Source organism: Bacillus rossius, chromosome 2, assembly GCF_032445375.1.
Source record: "Bacillus rossius redtenbacheri isolate Brsri chromosome 2, Brsri_v3, whole genome shotgun sequence".
In the NCBI taxonomy this organism is placed as follows: Eukaryota; Metazoa; Arthropoda; class Insecta; order Phasmatodea; family Bacillidae; genus Bacillus; species Bacillus rossius.
In genome coordinates, this window is record NC_086331.1 from 60532231 (window position 1) to 60554251 (window position 22021).

Genomic DNA, 22021 nt, shown 5'->3' on the forward strand with positions numbered 1-22021 from the left:
AGGCAAAATGATGTGCTTTTCCGTGAGCTCTCAAAACTTGCAAAAACCATGATAATTCTTCCCCACAGCAATGCTGCTGTGAAAAGTTTTCAGCAATCTCAAGATGGTTAAAACTGCTCACAGATCATCATTGGAATCACCAATGTTAAATGCACTGTTGCATTGCAGAATGAGAACATCTGCAGGTCTGGCTTTCAAGCCCACTGACGAGATGCGGAAAAGAGCACAGAACATGAAAAAGTAGCTAGTTAATGATGCGAAATACATTTTTTTTGTAAATAACATCAGTTGTATGGATGTATTTATAGTTTGTAAATAAGAAAAGCACCAAAGTCTATACTGAAGAGAAATTTTAAATTACTTTTCATTTTATTATGATACAAACTATTAGTTTTGTAATGTAAGTGGCAAATACGAGGGTTATTTTTCTTTCAACCTCCGATCGGCTGTAATAAAAAAACGGGAATGAATTGGGAAATTATTTTAATGTCAAAAGAAACGTACATCTTTACTCTATTTTTCCACATAATCACCGTGCAGATTGAGGCATTTGTCTTACAGATGCACCAGCTTTCCAATACCCTCTGCATAAAATGATGCCTCCTGTCTATTCAGCCACGTTTTAACAGTGCCCTGCAGTGTGATTACAGTTTCATTTCTCCATGGCATGCCCATTAATCGATACCCTAATCGCTCGTACACGAATCGACACGTCTCGTAGTGTTTACCCCCTTCCACCAACCACGTGGAGCGGCCAACTCACACCTCAGTTGTGTTTGATCACCCTCCTTACAGTCCGGATTTGGCACCGAGTGACTATCACCTTTTCCTTACGTTGAAAATGTGGCTTGGAGGACGACGCTTCAACACCAATGATGAACTGCAGAGCACTGTTAAAACATGGCTGAATAGGCAGGAGGCATCATTTTATGCAGAGGGTATTGGAAAGCTGGTGCATCGGTATGACAAATGCCTCAATCTGCACGGTGATTATGTGGAAAAATAGAGTAAAGATGTATGTTTCTTTTGACATTAAAATAATTCCCCAATTCATTCCCGTTTCTTTATTACAGCCGATCGGAGGTTGAAAAAAAAATAACCCTCGTATTAATTTTTTACATTCATTTTATTTTTTTTAAATTTTGTTTTGAAATGCAATGAATACTTAAAAACAATTAATAAAAATAAATTGTCAATTAAGGCTGTAAATTTTACAGGATTTTGGAACCTAATTTGGTGGCAGGCCTCTCTTAGATCATCTATGAAACCTTTTATTATTAGATAAACACAAGTGCGTACAAAAAAATCCCAAAATTTCCACAACCACCAATGTTAGCTAGCACCGCAGATGCGTTTTTTTAAGCCAAAGATTTATGCAACTGTTCTTACAAGTTATGGTACCACCTATAATGCCTATGTACGTCATACTGAATAGTCCGAAGTTATGGTATGAATGCCATAATAATGTATGGCATTAAAACTACAAACCACAAGAACTCAAAACACAAAGCTGGAGATTCAAATTCCTTATCGGGAGGGCAGGAGATCAGGTTGAAAATCTGGAATCTCCTGCCGTAAGTGGGAGTGGCATGTTTATTATGTATATTTTGAAATTATGTCTCCGAATCATTATCATCGGTGGGCAGACAAAAAGGGCCAATTGCAAATGGATCACAATATACTCTGTAGCATTTTAAGTAATCTATAAAAATTGCAGATGTTTGTGTTCTGATACAACTGTATTGCTTCACGTCGATGGAAACATTTTCTTCAGCAGATGCCCTGCCTGCATGGTCGGCCATACTCAACAATAGGTTACGTTTGTCAATTAATTAAAAACGTGAACACACTTCTAATGACTGCATTGACAAACCTTTCAGAAGGTATATTATTGCAAACATGAAAAAAGGTATTGCCACCAATCTTAATTACAATACAAGCAACTAAAATATTCAAGTAGAACCACATAGCAAAAGCAATTACTGCACACACTAAAATAAATACATCTCATAACCACAGCATCAAAATTTTGCGTACTAATTCACTCAATCTGGACTGCAGATATCAAACAGCCAAAGCCCACAAAAATCAATAAAAAATTTAAAATACTTTTACAATATGCTTGTGGCAGCCAGTGAAGAAAAACATTTTTTCCCCCCCCTTCTGTTTATTTGACCTTGATATCCCAATGCTGAAATGATATCAAAAGCTTACTAATTTATTTTAGTAACATTAAAATTTTGGGAAACCAGATAAGGACTAAAAACATACAACTAAACGATTTTCCCTAAATGTTATGTGTAAATTGTATAAGTAGGTAAGTATGTGAACCCATTTTAACATTGAATAGCATACACGAATATTCTTGTTAGTGTACAAAGAAGTTGCACTTACTCTGGACCACATCATTTGAAAAACATTCTTAGGACTTCAACCAAAGAAAATTAACTATTTATGACACTTTTGGGACTGACTGACAGTAGACATCCTGTTAAACATATTAAAAGAAAAATTAAGATTTCAAAACTTTGTTTAATGATTTCAACTAATACAAAATATAAATGTTAGTTGTACACAAATGCACTAATTTTAGAGTAAATGAGTCTTTAAACAGTTTAATCTAAGATTACATACTTTTTAATATGTCAGTTCCATCATGAACTGTAAAACTATTTCAATAAACTGCATGCACTTACTATGCACTATATACTTACAAAGTTTGGTAGAAATAAGTGGTTTAAGATATTTCTTGAAAAACTTCATACAATTAGAAAAATGAGACATGTTTAACATAAAATTTATCTTTGTGCTCCATTCCACTGATAGTACACTACACTTGACTGAATATCAGTTACTGTCCCACAAAAATGTTATTGGGGCTTTTATAATTGCCATTAAATGATGTGGATTGGCAACTACCATAGCTTTAATTTCATACCAAACTTTGTAAGAATAAACTGAATTGTTCTAAAGATAAGCCCTATATTTTCAGGCAGCACTAGTTCCCAAAATGGCTGATGAAAAAGGTTATGTTAGAAATGGAAAACTACAAAAGTTTATAGTCGTCCCTAAGCACAAGTATAGAATTTTTTTTTTTTTTTGTAAATTTACTAATAAAGAGAAGACACGTGAAAGCATTCTCAAGTAATAGAATCAAACTTTTGTGTAAAAGATTTTTTTGCCGATACAAGTATATTTCTCATATTTACTGCAGGCAATATTAACCAGCCAGCAAGGTGCGATTAATGATAAGTACAAAATACTCATCTGATAAATGAAAATCCTTTGCAACTACAAAACACACTATACTGCAAAGAAATAGTCATAAGGAGCTTAGCATAGGCAGGTATGTGAATGTTAGATATTTACTTGGAATACCTCATAAATTAGAAGATTTATAAAAATGTTATAACAGTGTTTTATTGTATAACTGTTGCACATTTTATGCTAAAATCAGTTTGAAAAGTAGGGGTTCGACTTTTACGCGAGAAAAGCAATTTTGCCGAGGTTGTTTTTCACATAAACAAAACATGTTGCATTGGAAGTACGTTTAATTAAAAAGAAGAGTAATAAAAAGCATGAATAACTGTTCAAATAAATTAGGAGTGCAACAAAACATATTTCCTAAACTTAATGGAGAAATAAACTTGAGCCAGAACTAACAAAGTGTTTCCATAAGTATCGTTGACACACTAACCACAAACAGTGAATGCTATCAAATGCAGTTTACTCTGCACACAGAGTGCATGTGCATTGCATGCAATTGGCAAGATATCGATATTTGACTACGTGCGCAAACTCTATATGGGCATCAACATAACCAAACATAATGATGCCAACTAGTGCTAGCATCATTTATATGTGCGCTACATAAATAAAACAAAAAAAATTAACGCTTACAATGTCTTTAAAGAATATTTAGACATAAAACAACTATTTATGTCAAATAAGTAACTGGTAATACCCTAATGACTAATGGATTTCAACTTTAAAATAAAATGGTGAAAGAAAAAAAAATGATCATATTAGACAGGAAACTATTGTGCAGGCACATCTTACAAACGAGTTTCTGTAATTGCAATTACTATAGTTTTCCATTATAACTACCACACTGTTCGACAGCAACTTGAAAACCAAATGCTGTAGCATAGTACTTTTGTCCTGTGACCTTTGGCAAGGTCATGTTCACTACTTACAGAAAGTGCTTAGAATCTTACAGCATGACCAAAATCATGCAAATTTCACGTAAGAAAATTTTGATGCTCTAAAATAACAGATGATTAAGCGATAAAACACGGTAATAGTTAACGGCAATAAAACACATAACAGTTTTTAATGATTGTAAAATTTATTGGAAACCAAATATTGACTCAATTATATGCTAGTCACCAAACACAAATTATAATTGGCTAAATCTCAAAACTGCTGACAAAGATTTTCATTCAAATCCAGATAATTTAACTATCTGTAAAACAGTTACATGATTATGCAAACCTTTTTTATTACCAAATTCTGATAATACAAAAACTGTTGTAATAAACTTACATCCAAAATTCTTAGAAGAATTAGCAATCTCATACTAATTAAAAATTATTTTTAATAGTTCTATGAATATTGTGTACCTCAACAAACAGCTACACTACACGTAACATAAAGTTTATTGAACTATGAAATTAACTTTTTGTAAAAATTGGTGAGCCATCTGTTCATACAAAAATTCCCTGGATTACTTAAGGCAAACTGACTCAGCCTGTTACTCTAGCGCAACACTCAGATGCATCCGGTTGAACGGCTTGAAATAAATTTCCCATGCATAAAACATAGGCATGCTATTAGTACGTTACTATTGAAGATTGGAGTCCGTTCACACCACAATCCGAGTAAATTCTGATTTATTTTCTTTTTTTACTTTGAACAGTTAGTTGTTTTTATACACAAACCAGGCAGGAATTTCCACACTAGCCTACCTGCTTTGCCAGATGACAAGCTCTTGCTGGTGAATTTATTATTTCATAATAGAAAACTGAAAAATTCAGGGCAAGCCCAAGTCGAATTGGATGTGTTGGCTGCATTTTTGACTTAGCAATGTCAAATGCCTCTTGGTAGGCTTTCTGAGAATCGTCGACTACCGCTGACAAAGAGGTAGGGAAAAAAAAAATCAAAGTTAGCTTTCAAAAAGCAAGTTTCTTCTAATAGTCCGGATAGGTAGTATGAACGAAAAATTGCTCACTGAATTTCAGATCCTGTAAAAATAGTTATTACCGATATTCAAATTCTGCAAGGATATTGGTGTACATCAGCGTAATAAAATTACCTTAAACATTAAAATAAAGTGGTTAATTGGTGAAATAAATTACATTAAGTTAGTTAAAAACAGGACCACTTAAAAGCAACTTCTCTTTCATACCTATTGTGTTTTTCCCACCAGCCACATGAGAGCACTGCCTGTCCAAAAAAGATTGAAGCTCTATGAAAAATTGGCCATGAACTTGGTTAACTTTAGTTCAAAGTTCATGACCCATCCTTCACAAACACCTTAAATGTACACATTTGACCAACCTGCTTCGCTAACTGGCATGCTTTATCTGGTGAATTGAGGATTTCATAATAGAAGACGGAGAAATTTAATGCCAGGCCAAGCCTGATTGGATGGGTTGGCTGCATTTTGGCCTTGCTTATTTCAAACGCATCTTGGTACGCTTTCTGGGAGTCTTCCACAACAGCTGAAAATTTGTGACAGTACTATTACACACAGCATGCAGCAGTGTAGCTAAATATTTCATGCAACTTGCTAAAGAATTCTGAAAAAAAATAAAATAAAATGACATTACTGATCATTGGAGATAATTTGAAGTATAGACGTATGAAAGTTATGAAAAAACTCTCAAAAACTTTGATACGGACAGTCTAGTAATTAAATGAAGATTTTACATCCCCAAATTAATCACATTAAAAAATTAATGTTGGGCAGCATAGCACACACTGATGTAAAAATTAATTATAATTTCAATTTAGGGCAATATGTTTAGCAACAAATACTGAATTAGCAATATCAAACAGCATATGCCTCTTAATTTTTTTTATAATCTGGCTGTCCCAAATAATTAGGTTTATAGTAATGTATAGCAAAACCTCAAAATTTTTACACACTGCACAACTAATGTCCTGAATGTTTTCTTTCACTGCAGCATGCAGCTATTTGTATAGTATGTAGTTTTTCCCAGTTATCATGGTCATGCACATGCTTTTCACTATAAAATTTACCAGTAGTGAATTGCCATCCAAACAAATTTTAAATATAACTCTCCAGCATCTGGATTGTGCAGCAGGGCCGTATTTACGCGCAGGCTATCTAGGCTGTAGCTTATGGGCCCGCAACACAAATGGGGGCCTGCACCACACGACACGAAAAAAAAATAATTAAACTGCGATGTGGATCTTCTTATATTCTTAAAATATGCGTAGACATAGTGTCCAGTTGTTTTGTGTGGATTAATTGCACCGAACTAAACTCTTCTGTGGAAAGCTGATATATGAGTTGTCAGCATTTAGAAATCTGAAACACTTGGCGTTGGCGACTGGTGTAGTATTCTAAACTTCATTTGCGGGGTGCGGGGTGGGGAGAGCAAAGCAAGATAATAGGAGGAGAGACTGTAAGCTGAGTCCAGTGAGCCCTGCGATGTACAAAGATCAATAGCACAAACTCCAAGTCAGTAGACACTGTTTTCATGTTGACCTGGCGACTGGCATCTTTTTTTTTGGCATGCATAAATTAAATTTGTGTGAATTATTGACCCATTCTGTAGTGTTTGTTTTGGTGTTTCAGTGATCGTGTGCATCATTTATTATTTGTTTTATCTTAATATGTAACTTTAGCCTTTAATTAAACATAGTAACTACTAAGTAAAGCTATCACTTGCAACAGGTTTTATAAATAACAGTATTATGGATCACCATAAAATACTAAGTAATCGCCATAAAAATAAAGAGGTATTTAAAAGCCGAAGCGCCAAACGAAAGATTGCAAAAGAGCAAGAAAAGAAGAACGAAGAAGTTAGAGCTTAGTCACGTCGTATGATCGATTACATGATGTTTAAGCCAAGTTCATCTACTGCTTCAAACAATGACGATGTTACTTGTTCACCTGCTATACGGAGTCAACCTCAGAACTATAAAGACACCGATATGGTAAGTTCAATACAAATTGATTTGAAAATGTTGTCAAGTGCTTAAGGTCACCGTCTGACCCACCCAGACCAGGCAAGAGGCACCCACTGTTTCACTGAAAGGGTTTACTTAATATACCCCCCCCCCCCCCCCCTTACCCTTAGGGCCCGCACCACAGACTCAGCCTAGGAGCCCACAGGCAGTAAATCCGGCCCTGTTGTGCAGAACATTTTCCCATGAAAATACAAACTATCCTTCACTGAACTTTAAGAACTATAAGAACAAAGGAGAATGAAAATGTAACGTAAATGGTTTTATTATTTTTCTCTAAAGCACATTAAATTTAATCAAAATTATATAAATGTCAAAAACAATTTCATTAAAAAAAGTCAATTTCAATATGACAGCCATTTCGAAATATTTCAATTACAGTAGCGATACATTATACCAGGTAAAGACATTCTAACATTTTTTTTAATCTATGAATATAGAACATGCACTAATATGGCATGATTCAGTGAAGATGCCATGTACTGTGTTCATGCCAATCTATTAAAATTTTAATAAAATAATGTCCAACAGCCACATCCATGGAGATAAATGGAAAACATTGGTATTTAGGAGATTAAATGATTTTAAGTGTTGGAAATTTGATACAACATTTCAAAGGATTTTAAAATCACATAACTAAATATACATTGATGTATGAATGCTTCACATCAACAACTACAGTGGGCACACTTAAAACTGGTATTCTTTGGTTTTTCACATTCTGTAAACTGCCCCCAATCGAAACTTACATGTTTGGATTTTTAGGGGTATTCCAGAGTTTCATACAAAAATGGAAAAATATCAGTTGTGGAAACCTACATGAACCACCATGTATTCATTTTACATTAGTTCAACTGCAATTTTAAGATTCATATTTTAACAGGAACACCACACTTATATTTAAAATGAGTAATATTTTTCTAATCAATTTTTAGTTACATTTTGGTAGAGTTAGTCATATAAGCTGAGTTATGTCCCTTGAGCTCTCAATTTATAGAAAAATATTAAAAAACCACATTTTATAAAAAAAATTTTAAATAAAAAATATATTCTTGGGTTAGAAACCCCAGAAAATTGTGTCTTTATACAACCTAAGTATTATACATTATATTTTTTATAATATATATGGAGCATACATAAATAACTTTTTTTTATATAAACTAGGAATCTCACATACTTCATTATACATAGTTTTATTATTATCTGTATCAAAAACATCTGTGGAATGTTAAATGGCAAGGGGGAGGGTAGAGAGCAAGAGGGAGAGTAAAGTAAAGTGCAAATTTACAAAATTGTTATTTGTCAGGGTTTCAAAAGGCATAGTAATGTCCATTAAAAATGCTGTGTTACAAGTAGCTTTGATAATTTAGTTAAGAAATGAAGAAATAATAAGTACACCTATCCCTCACATAGCACTACTAATTCGTTCCTGAAAATGCTTGTGTTATTCGAAATTGCGTATTCTGAAGCATTAGTTTCCATAAATAGCAAGGCAAATTTATTTAATGTGTTCCAAAATTGTGTAGGAAAATATACTTTACGTAATATAAATGTGTTGAATAACACTCACTATAAATATGTCACACCATTTATCTTTATATGCCTCCCATCGCACTTTACATGACAAATACGACACCACGCGGGAGATACGTGATTATGTACTTTATCGCCAGTCCGCTGGCTGACTTTCCCGCCTGGGCGTGACGCAACTCATGTCGCATACCTTTCTAAACATGCTTTACTGACAGTGAAACCGATATTATTATCCGGATGATTACATTTCAATTTTTCAAAAATTAAAGTGCTTATTTGCATATCACCACCTCGTTCACACCAATCCTGTCAGGCCAATGATAATTTTTTTCATTGCAACATTCATTTAACAACCTTTTCCACGTGAATCATCTGTTCATTTCTGTTCCGGTATCTGTCAAATATATTCCCGCTACTACAACCAACAGAATCAGACTTATATAAACTTTTGGTAAGTGTCCTTATTTTGTACGATTATGCTTTATTGACTTGCTTAAAACTAAAGTGTGACTAACATAAGCGTGGCCTTAATGACAATCTGCGCGCCGTAATACTTCTAGTTTTGTCTCCAATACTTGAACACGATGCATTATGACTGATCAAGCACGTAGTTACCGGCAGCTGAATGGGCAGACGTTGCTTTTGTTGAGTGAATTTCCTGCCACTGGCTAGACTGAGTTCACAGCCTTGTTTATGGCCAGGCGACAACGGTACAGATAGGTGGCATACGCGCGGACGTAAAAACATTTGGTCCTTTACACTCCATAGCCGCAATTTAACTTGCCATAGCTGATGTATGTATAACAGCCGATAGCATAGACAGACCTGCGAGCGCATCTCTTTCCCCCTTGTTTAGCTAACTGTATTCCACAGCACATCTGTTTACAGAAGTTGAAACAGACTTCGTGGCGTCTTGCTCAACTTTTTTTTGCTTGCTGTGATTTTGTGGTAACTGAAATTTACAGACGTGCTATTCAAGACTGGGGCAGTAAAATTCACATTGCGCTGATTGAATCCGCGCAATCTGAAGACATGCTAAGTGAGGGATAGGTGGAGACCCCAATCCTACACAATCTATTACTAAACAGCAAAAAACTATGAACACTTTCACTGGAAACTAATTTGTACATTACCCTTAAAGCTCTTCTCACATGACACATTAAATTTTTTTCCATTATTACTTTTAATTATGGCTAGTTATCAAATTAAAACGCAATAGCTCCCTTGCTTTTGTTGTTATGCTACAAATATTTCCAACAGATACTCAGTGTAATATCATAGGTGCAAAAATCTGGCAAGTGATATCTATGAAGACTTGCAGGCCTCTGTATCTCACAGAGTTGGTTACTTCATTTTCGTCAATACAATGCTTTGAAGGGTTTTCTTGTAAATTTATTTTAATAGTTCTCTTGCATTTTGTGTTTTCTCTCAAACATTCTCAGTAGATTTTAACTAAATATTATATAATACTGGTAAAAAGACGTGGTTGTTATTCTAATTACAATTACTTGAGCAACTTTTTTACAGCCTTCAAATAGCATACAGTAAATATTTGGAGAAAACATTTGTAACCAAACAACAAATGCACAAGAGCAGTTGTGTTAATTACCAGGAAAAACTCTGAAATAACAGCAATAACCAGAAAATAAAATCACTACACGTGAACCCAGGCCTCAACACCATTAATTTGATGTCAATACTAACGATCATACTTATCTATCTATTCAGTATTATAAAAATATATACAATTTACAGAAGTAAAATTTCCAAAAATTTCCAAAATTTAAAATAAATTTGTTTTTTTAATATTAGAACAATGTTAACTTTCACATACAGTAGAAACTGATAGAGTTATATTATTACCAGAGGAATTACAAAATTGAACAAAACACATTTGAAACACGTCATTTGAAGACAACTTTGAGCTCACCAAAATTCATTTTATAATTATGCAGCCCCAGCAAATATGTATGCACTCTTTACAGTAGTTACAGTTGTGTACACCAATAAAAGCAGTAATTCTGCATGTAATTCTAGCACAAAATGGGTTTTTTGTTTTTAAAATTATTTGTATGTTTTAGCACTATTGTTAATTTGTTTCTCTAAATTGATCTTGGTTATACAAATATCCAGGTTAAAGGTCACCTTAACAAGGTTCTACTGTACAAACGACACAAAATAGCAAGTAACTCACTGTTTCTTGTTTCTCCTGTTGCAACTTCTGCGAGATACCTGTAGTAGTCACCCTTCATTTTGAGATAAAATACTTTGCTTTCTGCATTGCTGGCCTTAGGAATCAGGTATTTATCAAGGAGACCCTGGAACAAACATTTTGTTTCATGAAATAAGTTACACAAAAAAACTGACAGAAAAGTTTACATTGATATGGTAAAACACACACAAATAAGAATAAGCTAAAATATAAATCAGAGGTTTAGCACACTGGCTGAAGCAGTGGACCTTGCAAGCAAAACTGAAACTGTACATTCTCCCCCGCCCCTCCTTTTATGGACACTTCTTTTGATATTACTTTAACCACTGTTTGCATATAAATACATTCTCTCCAATTACAGCAGTGTGGGCAGTCTATGGTGATAAGCTGTCAACGCTGCACAAAATCTATCAGCTCAAATTCCCAATACGCATGCTCAATGTTTTCACTGCTATGCACATGATCTCTTCCACCATTCCACTCTCTCTCCTGCAGAAAACTCCACAATTTATAATAATCAAGTTCCACTCACTGGGTCCTCCTCAGAGCATGTATCAAAAATTTTATTAAAAAGTCTGGTTAAAGCTGTGATGGAAACATTAAAATTTATTGGCTAATGCATAGTAGAGAAATTTATCTAAAGATTGAAGATACTAACTTCCTCTAGAAAATGTATTCAATAATTTTTTTGGTAAAAGGTACAAATACAACTTTTCAGAACTAATAAAACCAATTAAGAGTTTTTTTAAATCTATTCTTGCAATCCAAATATCTCCATGCATTTCTTAACCTTACATGGTTTAAAGCTAAATGTTAAAGTTAAAATTAATTTTGGTATACATATAAAACACTTTGAATTCTATATTAATACTGTTACTGTATATAAAATTTTACAGAAATGTAGCACTGCTTACTATAATCCTGAAACTGTATGAAATTATAAGTCTAAAGGTGAGGCCACACAAAACTAGGCTATGTTCACAATGTTCTCTATGTATGTACGTGATGTTCACTATGTATGCTATGTCCGCTGCTCCAGGTAGCCAGACATATCAGTCTAGTTAGTGATGGAGACACGCATGCCATGGGATTTGAGTGATGATTCCAAAAATTATGATTATCCGCTGGCTCACAGTATGTAAATGTAAAAAGAAATGTATTCATGAAGTTAATCTAAACAGAAAAGAATATGAAGGATTTCATAATTGATGAAGCATTGCATGCGAGGACAGACAAATTTCAGAATAAATACAACTCTTGATATCATCCCCTTTAAATCAAATCCCAGATACTGTTCTGCACATCATGCCTTCTATATTCTACATCGATTTATTCCTTAAAAATGGATATTTTCATACTTCATCGAACTTTACCGTTTGATATGACTAAAGCACAATACTGAGAGAAACCAAACTTCGTAAATAGCAAATGCCGAAGTACTACCTAATTCTGCGCAGCAACAGATGTTGGGTTTTATCATATGTGCATGCACCAAGTCAGCGACCTTTAAAAAAATAGACAAGAACCAAACAACTGACGTCATCAGGATCGCCAACATAGCAAACATAGTGAACACAGCTTCGTGTGGCCAAGATGCAGCTGGCTATATTTTACTTGCACAGCAAACATCACAAACTTAGCGATCATTGTGCTCCGTATGGCCGAAGCCTATGGTGTAAATTCAAAATGTATGGATTTGTATAAATTAAGTTTTAACTAAATAAGAACTCTTAGTCACATTTTCAGTTTCTCAATTAAATGATTAACCGTGACCAATTGTGCAACTAAGGATTATGGAGGTTATGTTACTATATCAAACAGTAAATTTCTCACCTATGCGATTTCAAATAAGACAAAGACTAATTCAATTTAACTTGACTATTTATCACAGAAGATCTTAAACCTAGTTAATAATTTCAACCCTTAACACACATGCAGAGATGTACAATCATTTAAAAATTTAAAAAAAATATTTCAACAAGGGCAAAATAACTTGCAAATAAAAAAGTTTTTTTACTAAATATAATGGCTGAAAGAACAAAGAGGCAAAATGAGCTTTTTATAATGTAACATTTCATATTAATCCAAGCAAGCTTTAAATAATTTTATAGGTTATATTAGCTTATGATATACCAACACAAGGAAATGATTTATATTTCAGTTAACATATGCATAGTTTGCTAATCCAATGATATATATTATTTTACCTTAACTCTATCTATTTAAGTAATAGACATTTTTTGGGATAATACTCCAGCTGTCAAAACACCTATAATCTCACACATTTGAAATGAAACTTTTTTAGTTTGTATTTTTGGATTCCTAATTTCTGTAGTATGAACGTTCTAAACTGAATTAAAAGCTTTAATATAAATAAATATAAAAAGTTTATAAAATGCAATCACTTGATAGATAAGGTTTTATTTCATATCTGCTACTAAAAAACAATATAAGTCAGCAGCCAGTTATGATGTGAAATGTCACTGCATTTATGCCACATTTACCTTAAATGCTTAGCTAAAATCTGATTTTGATCAATTTCATTGAGATTCAGTCCAGTAAATGGCCTTGAATCTTTAGTTCTCATTTCATCTAAAAGATGGTGGTGATACAAGCCCCACTGCTATATCATTACCATTATAGTTAGTACATATTTTAAAACTTGGAATATTGCTTTAAGCTAACGAAAAAGTTTACATTCAACCAATATTTTCCTAGGACTACATTACATTAAGAGAGTATTTCACATGTAAATTCACTTACTAATAAACTCACTCATACTGATTCACTAACTTGCCACTCACATGGTCCAACAAAAAAGTTTGAAGAACTTACTTCTTACTCAAATATCATTGCAGTTTTTAATTGGTCAATAAAAAAAAAGTTATGCTTTAGGTTTCGTCAACTGTGAGATGAAATAAAAACAGAGCATTAACAGAATGTGTCAATAGGGGAAATTGACGTAATTCAAGAAAACCTACCGCCTCAATGGAACATCCACCTTGTGAAACATTCAGGGTTACCTCATCAGGGATAAAACCCAGGTCTCCTTGATGGGAGATCAGATGGGAGGTGGCCCCAATTGGTCATTTAAGTTATCAACGAGGAGTAGAGATATGAAATTAAAAAATAATAATAAGTAATAATGGTATTTCTTTTAAATTATGTTACAACTAATAAAAACTAGAAAAAACAAAACCCTGGTGAGAGAATAATTGAAACTTGCCAAACTAGTGGAAAATATATACAAGTTTTTCATCGATGAGTAGCTAGTAAAAAAGCCCAATAAAATTTAGGCTTTATACCATAATCTAACCAATTTATCAACAGTCAATGTTAAATCAATGAAGGACAACAATTTTGCACTAAAATGTCCATCACACAGTTTTTAAGGACCACTGCAAGACACTAAATGATATTACAAATAATAACTACTCAATAATTTAAGTTGGTGGTAGAAATAACGATTGCATTAGAGGCATTGAAGGAAATGTATGAGAATTGAGCACACAAAATAAATGGGTGCAAAAAAACCTGGTTTTCCCCACCAGGAATTTAGTCCAGATCACTGATGGTAGGCAAGTAATTAAGACCACTCAACCACACAGAGCCTCCATAGTGGTTGGAATTTCCCAGGATTTCAATATGTGATGAGAAACATTTGTATGTTTTTTATTTAACAGAGAAAATAAAAAAACTGTTCAAATTTGGAAACTAAAGAACAAACCTTGCTGTTGGGGTATGCAAGGATAATTTAACTTTTCTTAAAACAGCTAGCACTAAAAGAATAAAAATCATAGCTTTTAATTAGAGCAAATTAATTCAGCTTGCAATTTATACAACTCCCACCTTCACTTCTGAGACTCATTTACATTTTATAAAAAAAATTGTTTAAATACATATAAATGAAAAGAGTTGCAACTATGTATAATTCATAAATAATCTTTAAACCTACCAGAACATCATAGCAGATTTCTCTCAATTCTTTTTCAACCTTTTCTCTGTACTCTTTGGCCATCTGCTGTTTCCTCTCCGAGCCTTCTGTCTTCTGCTCAATCGAAGAAATAACTCTCCACGATGACCTACGTGCTCCTACTACATTCTTGTATGCCACTGACAACAGATTCCGCTCTTCGTTTGAGAGCTCAACGCCTGTCTCTGTTACTGCTTTCATTGCAGCTGCCATGTCGTCATAGCGCTCAGCTTGCTCTGCAAGCTTCGCCCTCTGAACCAGCTCTTCTTTGTCAACAGACATTTGTGGAATATATGGAAATTGTCTGCAACAAATAGCAATTCAAATTTTACCACACATTGTATTACATAACTTTCTAGAAAAATAATTTAAAAACTGCAAGACAAACAACACAATACAATATAAAGACAAACATTTCAGTATTACTTTTAAAAGCCTTGTTAGCTTCCTTCCACACAATGTAGCTTCTCATTACAGAATAAATTAAAAATGGCAATGGCCTTATAAAATACCTGTCAGTTTGTTAAAAATGCTTGAACTTTTATTTAGTATTGTGTACACTTAAAATCAAAAGAAACATGCCATAGTCCACAATTTAAATCTGTGATGCAAACAGGTCACTTAATTAACAAAGGCAATTCATATGTTTTGGCAGACAAATGAATAAAAATATAATTGGTAAATCTGTATTGTACGGATTAGCGCCAAAAAAAATCGTACAAATATGAAATAACTTTCATTATATGCTCTTTTATGTCCTCTTTTCAAAACCGCCTGCGGAGATTAAAAATTCCAATTACTTTTGGAGATATCGCCGTTCTTATTTTGCAATACAAGCCCTATGTAATCATTCAACAGGCGCCATTTTATATTTTGCCGTGTGTGCGTGAATGCATAAATAACAGAAATTTTCCATTAGGTAAGGTTAGTTACATGATAAATACTTCAAAATAAACGGAAATTAAAAATAATATCAATTAATTTTACTTGTATAGTTTTAAGTATTTATAATGTAACTGACTTGACCTAACTAAACGGGACAAAGGTAGATTAGGTCAGGTCAGCTACAGTATAAATACTTTGAAACTGAACGGTCATTAAAAATAATAAAAATTAATTTTAATGGTTGTTTAGTTTTAAAGTATTTATAATGTAGCTGACCTGACCTAACAAACCGGGAAAAAGGATGAACAGTAGGAACTCACGTAATTTTCTTTTTACGTGATGTAGTCGTTCAACTACGTCGCGAAAAAAAAAAAAATCATACTTGTAAACAAGCAACAATGGGAACGCGGGAAGCCTACGATTCACTCATCCTTCTGGACATACCCGAATACTCACGTTGGCAAGCCTTCTTTCAACAGACGAGAGGCGAACGCCCGATCGTGCATCTTCGGTTTTTTTTTTTGTTTATTGTAAATAAATATGCAACTCATGAAAACTAATGGTCAATTAGGTATTGTTAGCTATATTATAAATACTTGAAAACATTGTGGATGGTTGATTTGGTTAGGATAGCTACATTAAAAATACTGTGAAATCATGTTAACGGTTTCCTAGCGCTGGATAGCTACATATTAAAAAGTTATTTGCTAAGCAACCATAAAATGATTTTACAGTTATTTTAATGTAGCTATACTTACCTAATATAACCAACCATCCACAGTGTTTTAAAGTATTTTTAATTACTTCTTGCTAATTTTAAGAAAAGAAGTCTTGCCAACGTGAGTATTCGGGTATGTCCAGAAGGATGTGTGAATCGTAGGCTTCCCGCTGAACTCCGCATCAGTGCACATCACGAAAATTAAAAAATTCCATATCTCCTAAAGTATTTGGAATTTCTGATCTCCGCCGGGTTTAATGAAAAGAGGAAGTTAAAGAGCACAGAATAAAGGTATTTTCGGATTTTTTAAAAAAATTTTTAAAAAAATCGCCAAAAAATGAATATTAAAAAATTCGATATCTCCAAAAGTAATTGGAATTTTTAATCTCCGCAGGCGGTTCTGAAAAGAGGACGTAAAATAGCATACAATGAAAGTTATTTCATATTTTTACGATTTTTTTTGGCGCTAATCCGTACAATACAGATTTACCATATAATTTCCATCTTTTTGTAGTAGTAGTAGTAGTAGTAGTAGTAGTCTACATTTAAAAAATAATAAAACCCACTATAATTAAGGCAGGCATTAAAGGAAATCAAATTACTGTAATTAAAAATTAAGAGTTAGGGGTGCCAAAGCAAGTCACCAATATTTTACATTTCCATCCCAGAAACTTTAAAACATCGAACAGAAATTACATGTTTAGCAACCAACTGAATTATTTAAAATTTGTGCAATTACAAACTGGGAATTATTATCCAAAGGTTCATATTATGGATGCACTTACAGGTTCTTATTTCAGTAATTTTGTATCCTTTTTCAATCACTGTGAATATCCATGTGATCATGTGATTAAATGTGCAGGTTTCAACAGCTCCAATTTTAAATTTAACAGCTAAACAGTAAAGATTATAGTAATTGGATAACAGAAATACTAAGTTAATAGTTTGCACAAACGTTAATTAGTTTTAACAGAACACAAAACAAATCACTCTAGCACAACTCGGGAAAACGCGCCAAACAGCGGCAAGAAGGAAAGCCGGAGAGTGATGTGTCACGGGCCACGCCTTCGCTATTCTCACACAGGGACGGGAGGGGCAGAGCTACGTCACGGTTCGTCAGATCCGCCCGTGTTCCGTCGCCGCTCAAGGCTGACTGTTCGAGATGCCTACGCACGGCACCTGCTGCTTTAGCACATGCTACAAATCCAAATTTCACGTCTACGTTTCTGGAAACGAGCGCAAGATGGCGAGAGTTGCCTGGCACATCCCCCCTTCTCCTCATCCTCCTCCACGAATTTCAAGCGCTTCGAAATTACCTTCCTGCTCACCTGCACGAAGGATTAGCGCTTCTATAGAGTAGCACTCATTTGCGAGATAAATCACCCACGCAGGACACGACGAGGCCATATTAAATAACTATAATTTTAACGATGCTTAAAAATGGCCGCAGCACTAATAATAGGAAAAAAGCTTACTTTATATCAGGCGTGGGAAGTCCAACTCTCCCGAGGTGGGGCCGGTCAGGCGTGCTATAACGCAGTCGCAACAACCAACACGAACCGTGCGCACTATCTCAGCTGAACATGGTAGGAGAGGCCGTGTGACGACTTCGCTGCGGACACCCCGACTGTGCGACTGACTGCCAACTCCCAGGGTCTGGCGTGCGTCGGGTGTTCGCTGTCTGCCTGCCCCGTCATATCGATCGTGCGCGGCCCGCACTACGGCAATGACGGCCCGCGCATGCGCAGTGGCTTCGCCCGGCTGGCCGGCCACCTCCCCACTCCGCACCGCGCGTCATGGTTACGACCTAGAACCGCGCCGTCTGGCCACGACGATGTTGCAACGGTCTGCTTGCCGCACAGCCAACAGTACTTCCGTTCCCCTGCAAACGAGTACCCACCCATATCTCCTGTGAACAACTCTGCAGACACTGAAAAAGTTTGTATTTTAGCACAAATAAATGTCGACTGAAAAAAAAGAGCTTTTACAACGAAAACCGTTTATCAAAAACCCAATTGAGTATTGTAAACTTAGGCGAATGTCTAAATACTCATAGCAAAAGAAATTAACATTAAACCGAAACTATTTAATTTAAAATAAAGATACTACTCTCAATTCTATATTTTTAATCACACAACCACCATACGAAAAAAATACTGACAAAATTTTTACTTGAGCTAAGTGAGAACGACAATCACTCGAAGCTCAACGCCTAGCACGCGAAGAGACAGTCGCGTTATTTGGCATGAAACAGTTCGGGGGGAGCTGGCGTAATGTTTCCCTGCGTCAGTCGCCGAAAATAGTCTTAGCTTTGGCGTCTCCCATCGCGCGGGGCGGCGCGTCATCGAGCTGGAATATCTCCCTCCCCCTGCCTATCGGCCACGACGCCTTGCCCCTTAAAAAAAGCGCAACTGCGTTCCGTTACCTGCTTGAGACGATACACGCGAATCCATGTTTCACCGCACCGCGGGCATTTTTAACCAACTTACAGAAATTCATCACTAATATTAAACAGACAATTTCTTTACTACAAACTTTACAGTTAAACTAATCTACAATGGATATATTTTTTTTAAATTTCGTGTTAAGTCTAGGGTGTACACTGTGTGATCATTTAATTGCAATAAAATCTATACCCGGACTGTACCCACCAAATGTAATACAAAATTTGTACAAGTTGTAACAAATATTTTTAAAATACATCTTTCTGAAGTCGAAATATTTACACAAACGGCGTCCTGGCGTGTTGTATTATAATAAGCATCTACGTGAATTTCAAGGAAAGAAATAATCTATAAAGAAAATAGCCTCAGCAATCACCTTTAAATTTAATATCGCGTGTATCACAATGTGGTAGACATTGCCGATATATAAAAATAACACACTGGTATGTATAGGAATTGGTATATTTGACTATAGTTGACTGTGTGTGTTAACATTTTTGTTATTCCTAATTTAGTTCTAATTTCAAATTAAACAGCATTTTTATACAAAATTAATGCGCCCACGTACCGTCAAACAGCGAGCAGAACATGTGCGATTAAAAACTATATTAGAATGGCATCGTCTTAGAAACGGCAGTTATAAAAATGTCGGAATTGTATAACTGTTCTTGTGCTTGGGTTCAAAATTGTATTTTTTTGGTGAGAAAAGTCAGCTAAAAACATATGTTTTCAATACAATGTGAACAGTGGTACCAAAATGAAGTAAAAAGCAAATGGGACATAACTAGAGACGTTGGTTTTCCAGAAAAGTATTTTCAGGGAAAAGTTTCCTTAATTATTTACAGTTAAATTTTCTGCTGAACAGGAAGATTTTCCAACGGTTATACATTCATAGAAATACATAAATACACGATCACCTGTCTTACACAAACTTAACCAAATAAAAGAAGCAAACCATTGTAAAAGAAAAGGGGAAAATGTACTATAAACATGTGGGGATATTCCACTATTCCATACCTACCTTATAACATAGTTTTTTACATGCACTGTCATAATGAGTGGTAACAAAATTTTAGAAGTGGCATAAAAAGTTTATAACAGAGAATAAATCGACAACATAGGAAGATATTACTGTTATCTTAGTATATCAAAATAATTATGTAAATCTATGTTGTACTGGAAAATGGAAATTTTTTGGGGAAAATGTGATATTTTTCCGAACGGAAAATGTTCCCACTCATATCTGAACATGTAATGCCCCTTAATCTTAAGGTCTATGCAAACACGCAAGCAAAACTACGGAAAAGACTGCCTCGCTTGCGCGAAATAAGAGAAAATTCATTACGACTTCTGCACAGTTCCGAGCAGCAAATTAGTAATCGGCCAGTCGCACTGGTCCGCCTAACGGCCACCTATCATGACCTGCTTAGTAGCATGTTGTCTTAACTCTCACAATCAGTCATCAATGAGGTGCTTGGGGTTTTTCATCAACAGCAAAACTTTCGGGCCCTTTTAAACAATCAAAGCAAATACCGTAAACGACAGCTCTATTAGATATGACTTCTACCGATGTCACTATTCTAATTTCTCGTTGAAAGGCGAGCGGTACACGAAAATATTCTCACAAAATGTGGAATGCTTAATAAAGAAATCAGCAGGCCTGCTACGGTCCAACATCGTTAAACATCGACATACAAACTGCACGACGTAAATTCAAAACTTTGAGAACATCAACCAACATCAACCCATAGGTTCCTTATAACTCTCTAGAATAGATTTAGTTTTCGGACATTAGCACCAAAGTGACTGCGACGTAACAAAGAGAGAAAGAAAGCATGAGGAAAAATGGTTACTTTTATTCGTCGCATGGTATGTCTTAGTGAAGCTTCGAAATTTCCCACGATCAATCTATGACCTACTACATGCACTTCTAAAATAGGCTGCTCCCCTTATATTTTTATCAGAAAAAAACTTCGAGGCATCCATATTATCAGGATCTGAATCTACTAGGGATAACGTTTTATACGTTTGTGAGTTTCATTTATAAATCATTATTTTATACCAAAATGTTTTCATTGAAATGAATAGTTGCATTTCACAATTTTTTCAGCTAAATATAAACTCCATGCTTGACCATAAGTTACTCCCTTAAAAAAATGTTTAAATGTTTACACTCACACACAAGCAGCAGTTTTTGAAATATCAATTTACAGATTACAGCTAGTTCACGAGATATAAAGAACAAACAAGGAAACAAAAATGTTATGGACTTTTTTTTAAAGAACTATCGTAGAATTTACCTGGAGTGATTGTAAAATTATGAAAACCCGAAATTAGAACTGCTGGAACAGGTTTAAGAACTTGGACCTCACACATGTGAATAGTGCTTTACCAACTTTCCACCTCTCACAGCAACAATCACAGAATGCACGAAAGTCCGAAAATGAAATCACTGATTCATTTCAGGTGATAAAATATTAGAATTCGTAAACCTAGGTATCCTCAACACTTGCGTATGCGGTGTCGCACGTAAGGCAATCATACCCGTCATCTTGAATTCATCATTGTTCGTGCTGTAATCCCTATTTTAAATATTATATAAATAATTCGCACAACGAATCATAATATAGTTTTCTTTATAGTACAGTGGTTAACAGCCGGCAGTGCAGACTACGTGCGATATAATGGTTATTTAGGCCACAAATTAAGACTCAAAAATTGTCCCACGGCGAGTCCTGTTTTATAGAGCGAAGGAAATAAATTATAAATCTGTACTGCAAACTGCGGCTAATATATTAAAGATACAACATGGATGGGTTTTCATCGAAGTATCTACGCACAAGACACCACACTGGCGTGCAGTCATTCTGTCTTGCCGTGTCTAGTTTGAGGTCAAAAACTTTAATTTCGATTATTTATCCAGAAGTTAAACACGGCAGAGGACTCGCCATCAATGGACATAACTCCTGAATGGTACCTAAAAGTCAAGGTCACGGGTTTAAGTTCTTGTAGGGCCTGGGATTTTTCACTAATGGAAA

The 22021-nt window shown here is 34.8% G+C and overlaps 1 protein-coding gene across 5 annotated transcripts in view; it reads right to left on the reverse strand.

Annotated features, from left to right (window-relative positions):
- Window positions 1–23: 23 nt before the first annotated feature.
- Window positions 24–22021, reverse strand: part of LOC134529315 (14-3-3 protein zeta) — a 73247-nt gene continuing 51249 nt past the window's right edge. The window contains exons 1-4 of one of the 5 annotated variants that reach the window (XM_063363252.1): window positions 18015–18320; window positions 14919–15240; window positions 10946–11069; window positions 24–5131 (exon numbers count right to left, since the gene is read on the reverse strand). In XM_063363252.1, coding sequence (XP_063219322.1) covers window positions 4959–5131; window positions 10946–11069; window positions 14919–15218 — 597 coding nt within the window. In that variant the 5' untranslated portion in view covers window positions 15219–15240; window positions 18015–18320 and the 3' untranslated portion in view covers window positions 24–4958. Of the gene's footprint in view, window positions 5724–10945; window positions 11070–14918; window positions 15241–17324; window positions 17824–18014; window positions 18321–22021 lie in introns of those variants that run through there. The other 4 variants (XM_063363249.1, XM_063363248.1, XM_063363250.1 and 1 more) reach the window with 4 other exon arrangements.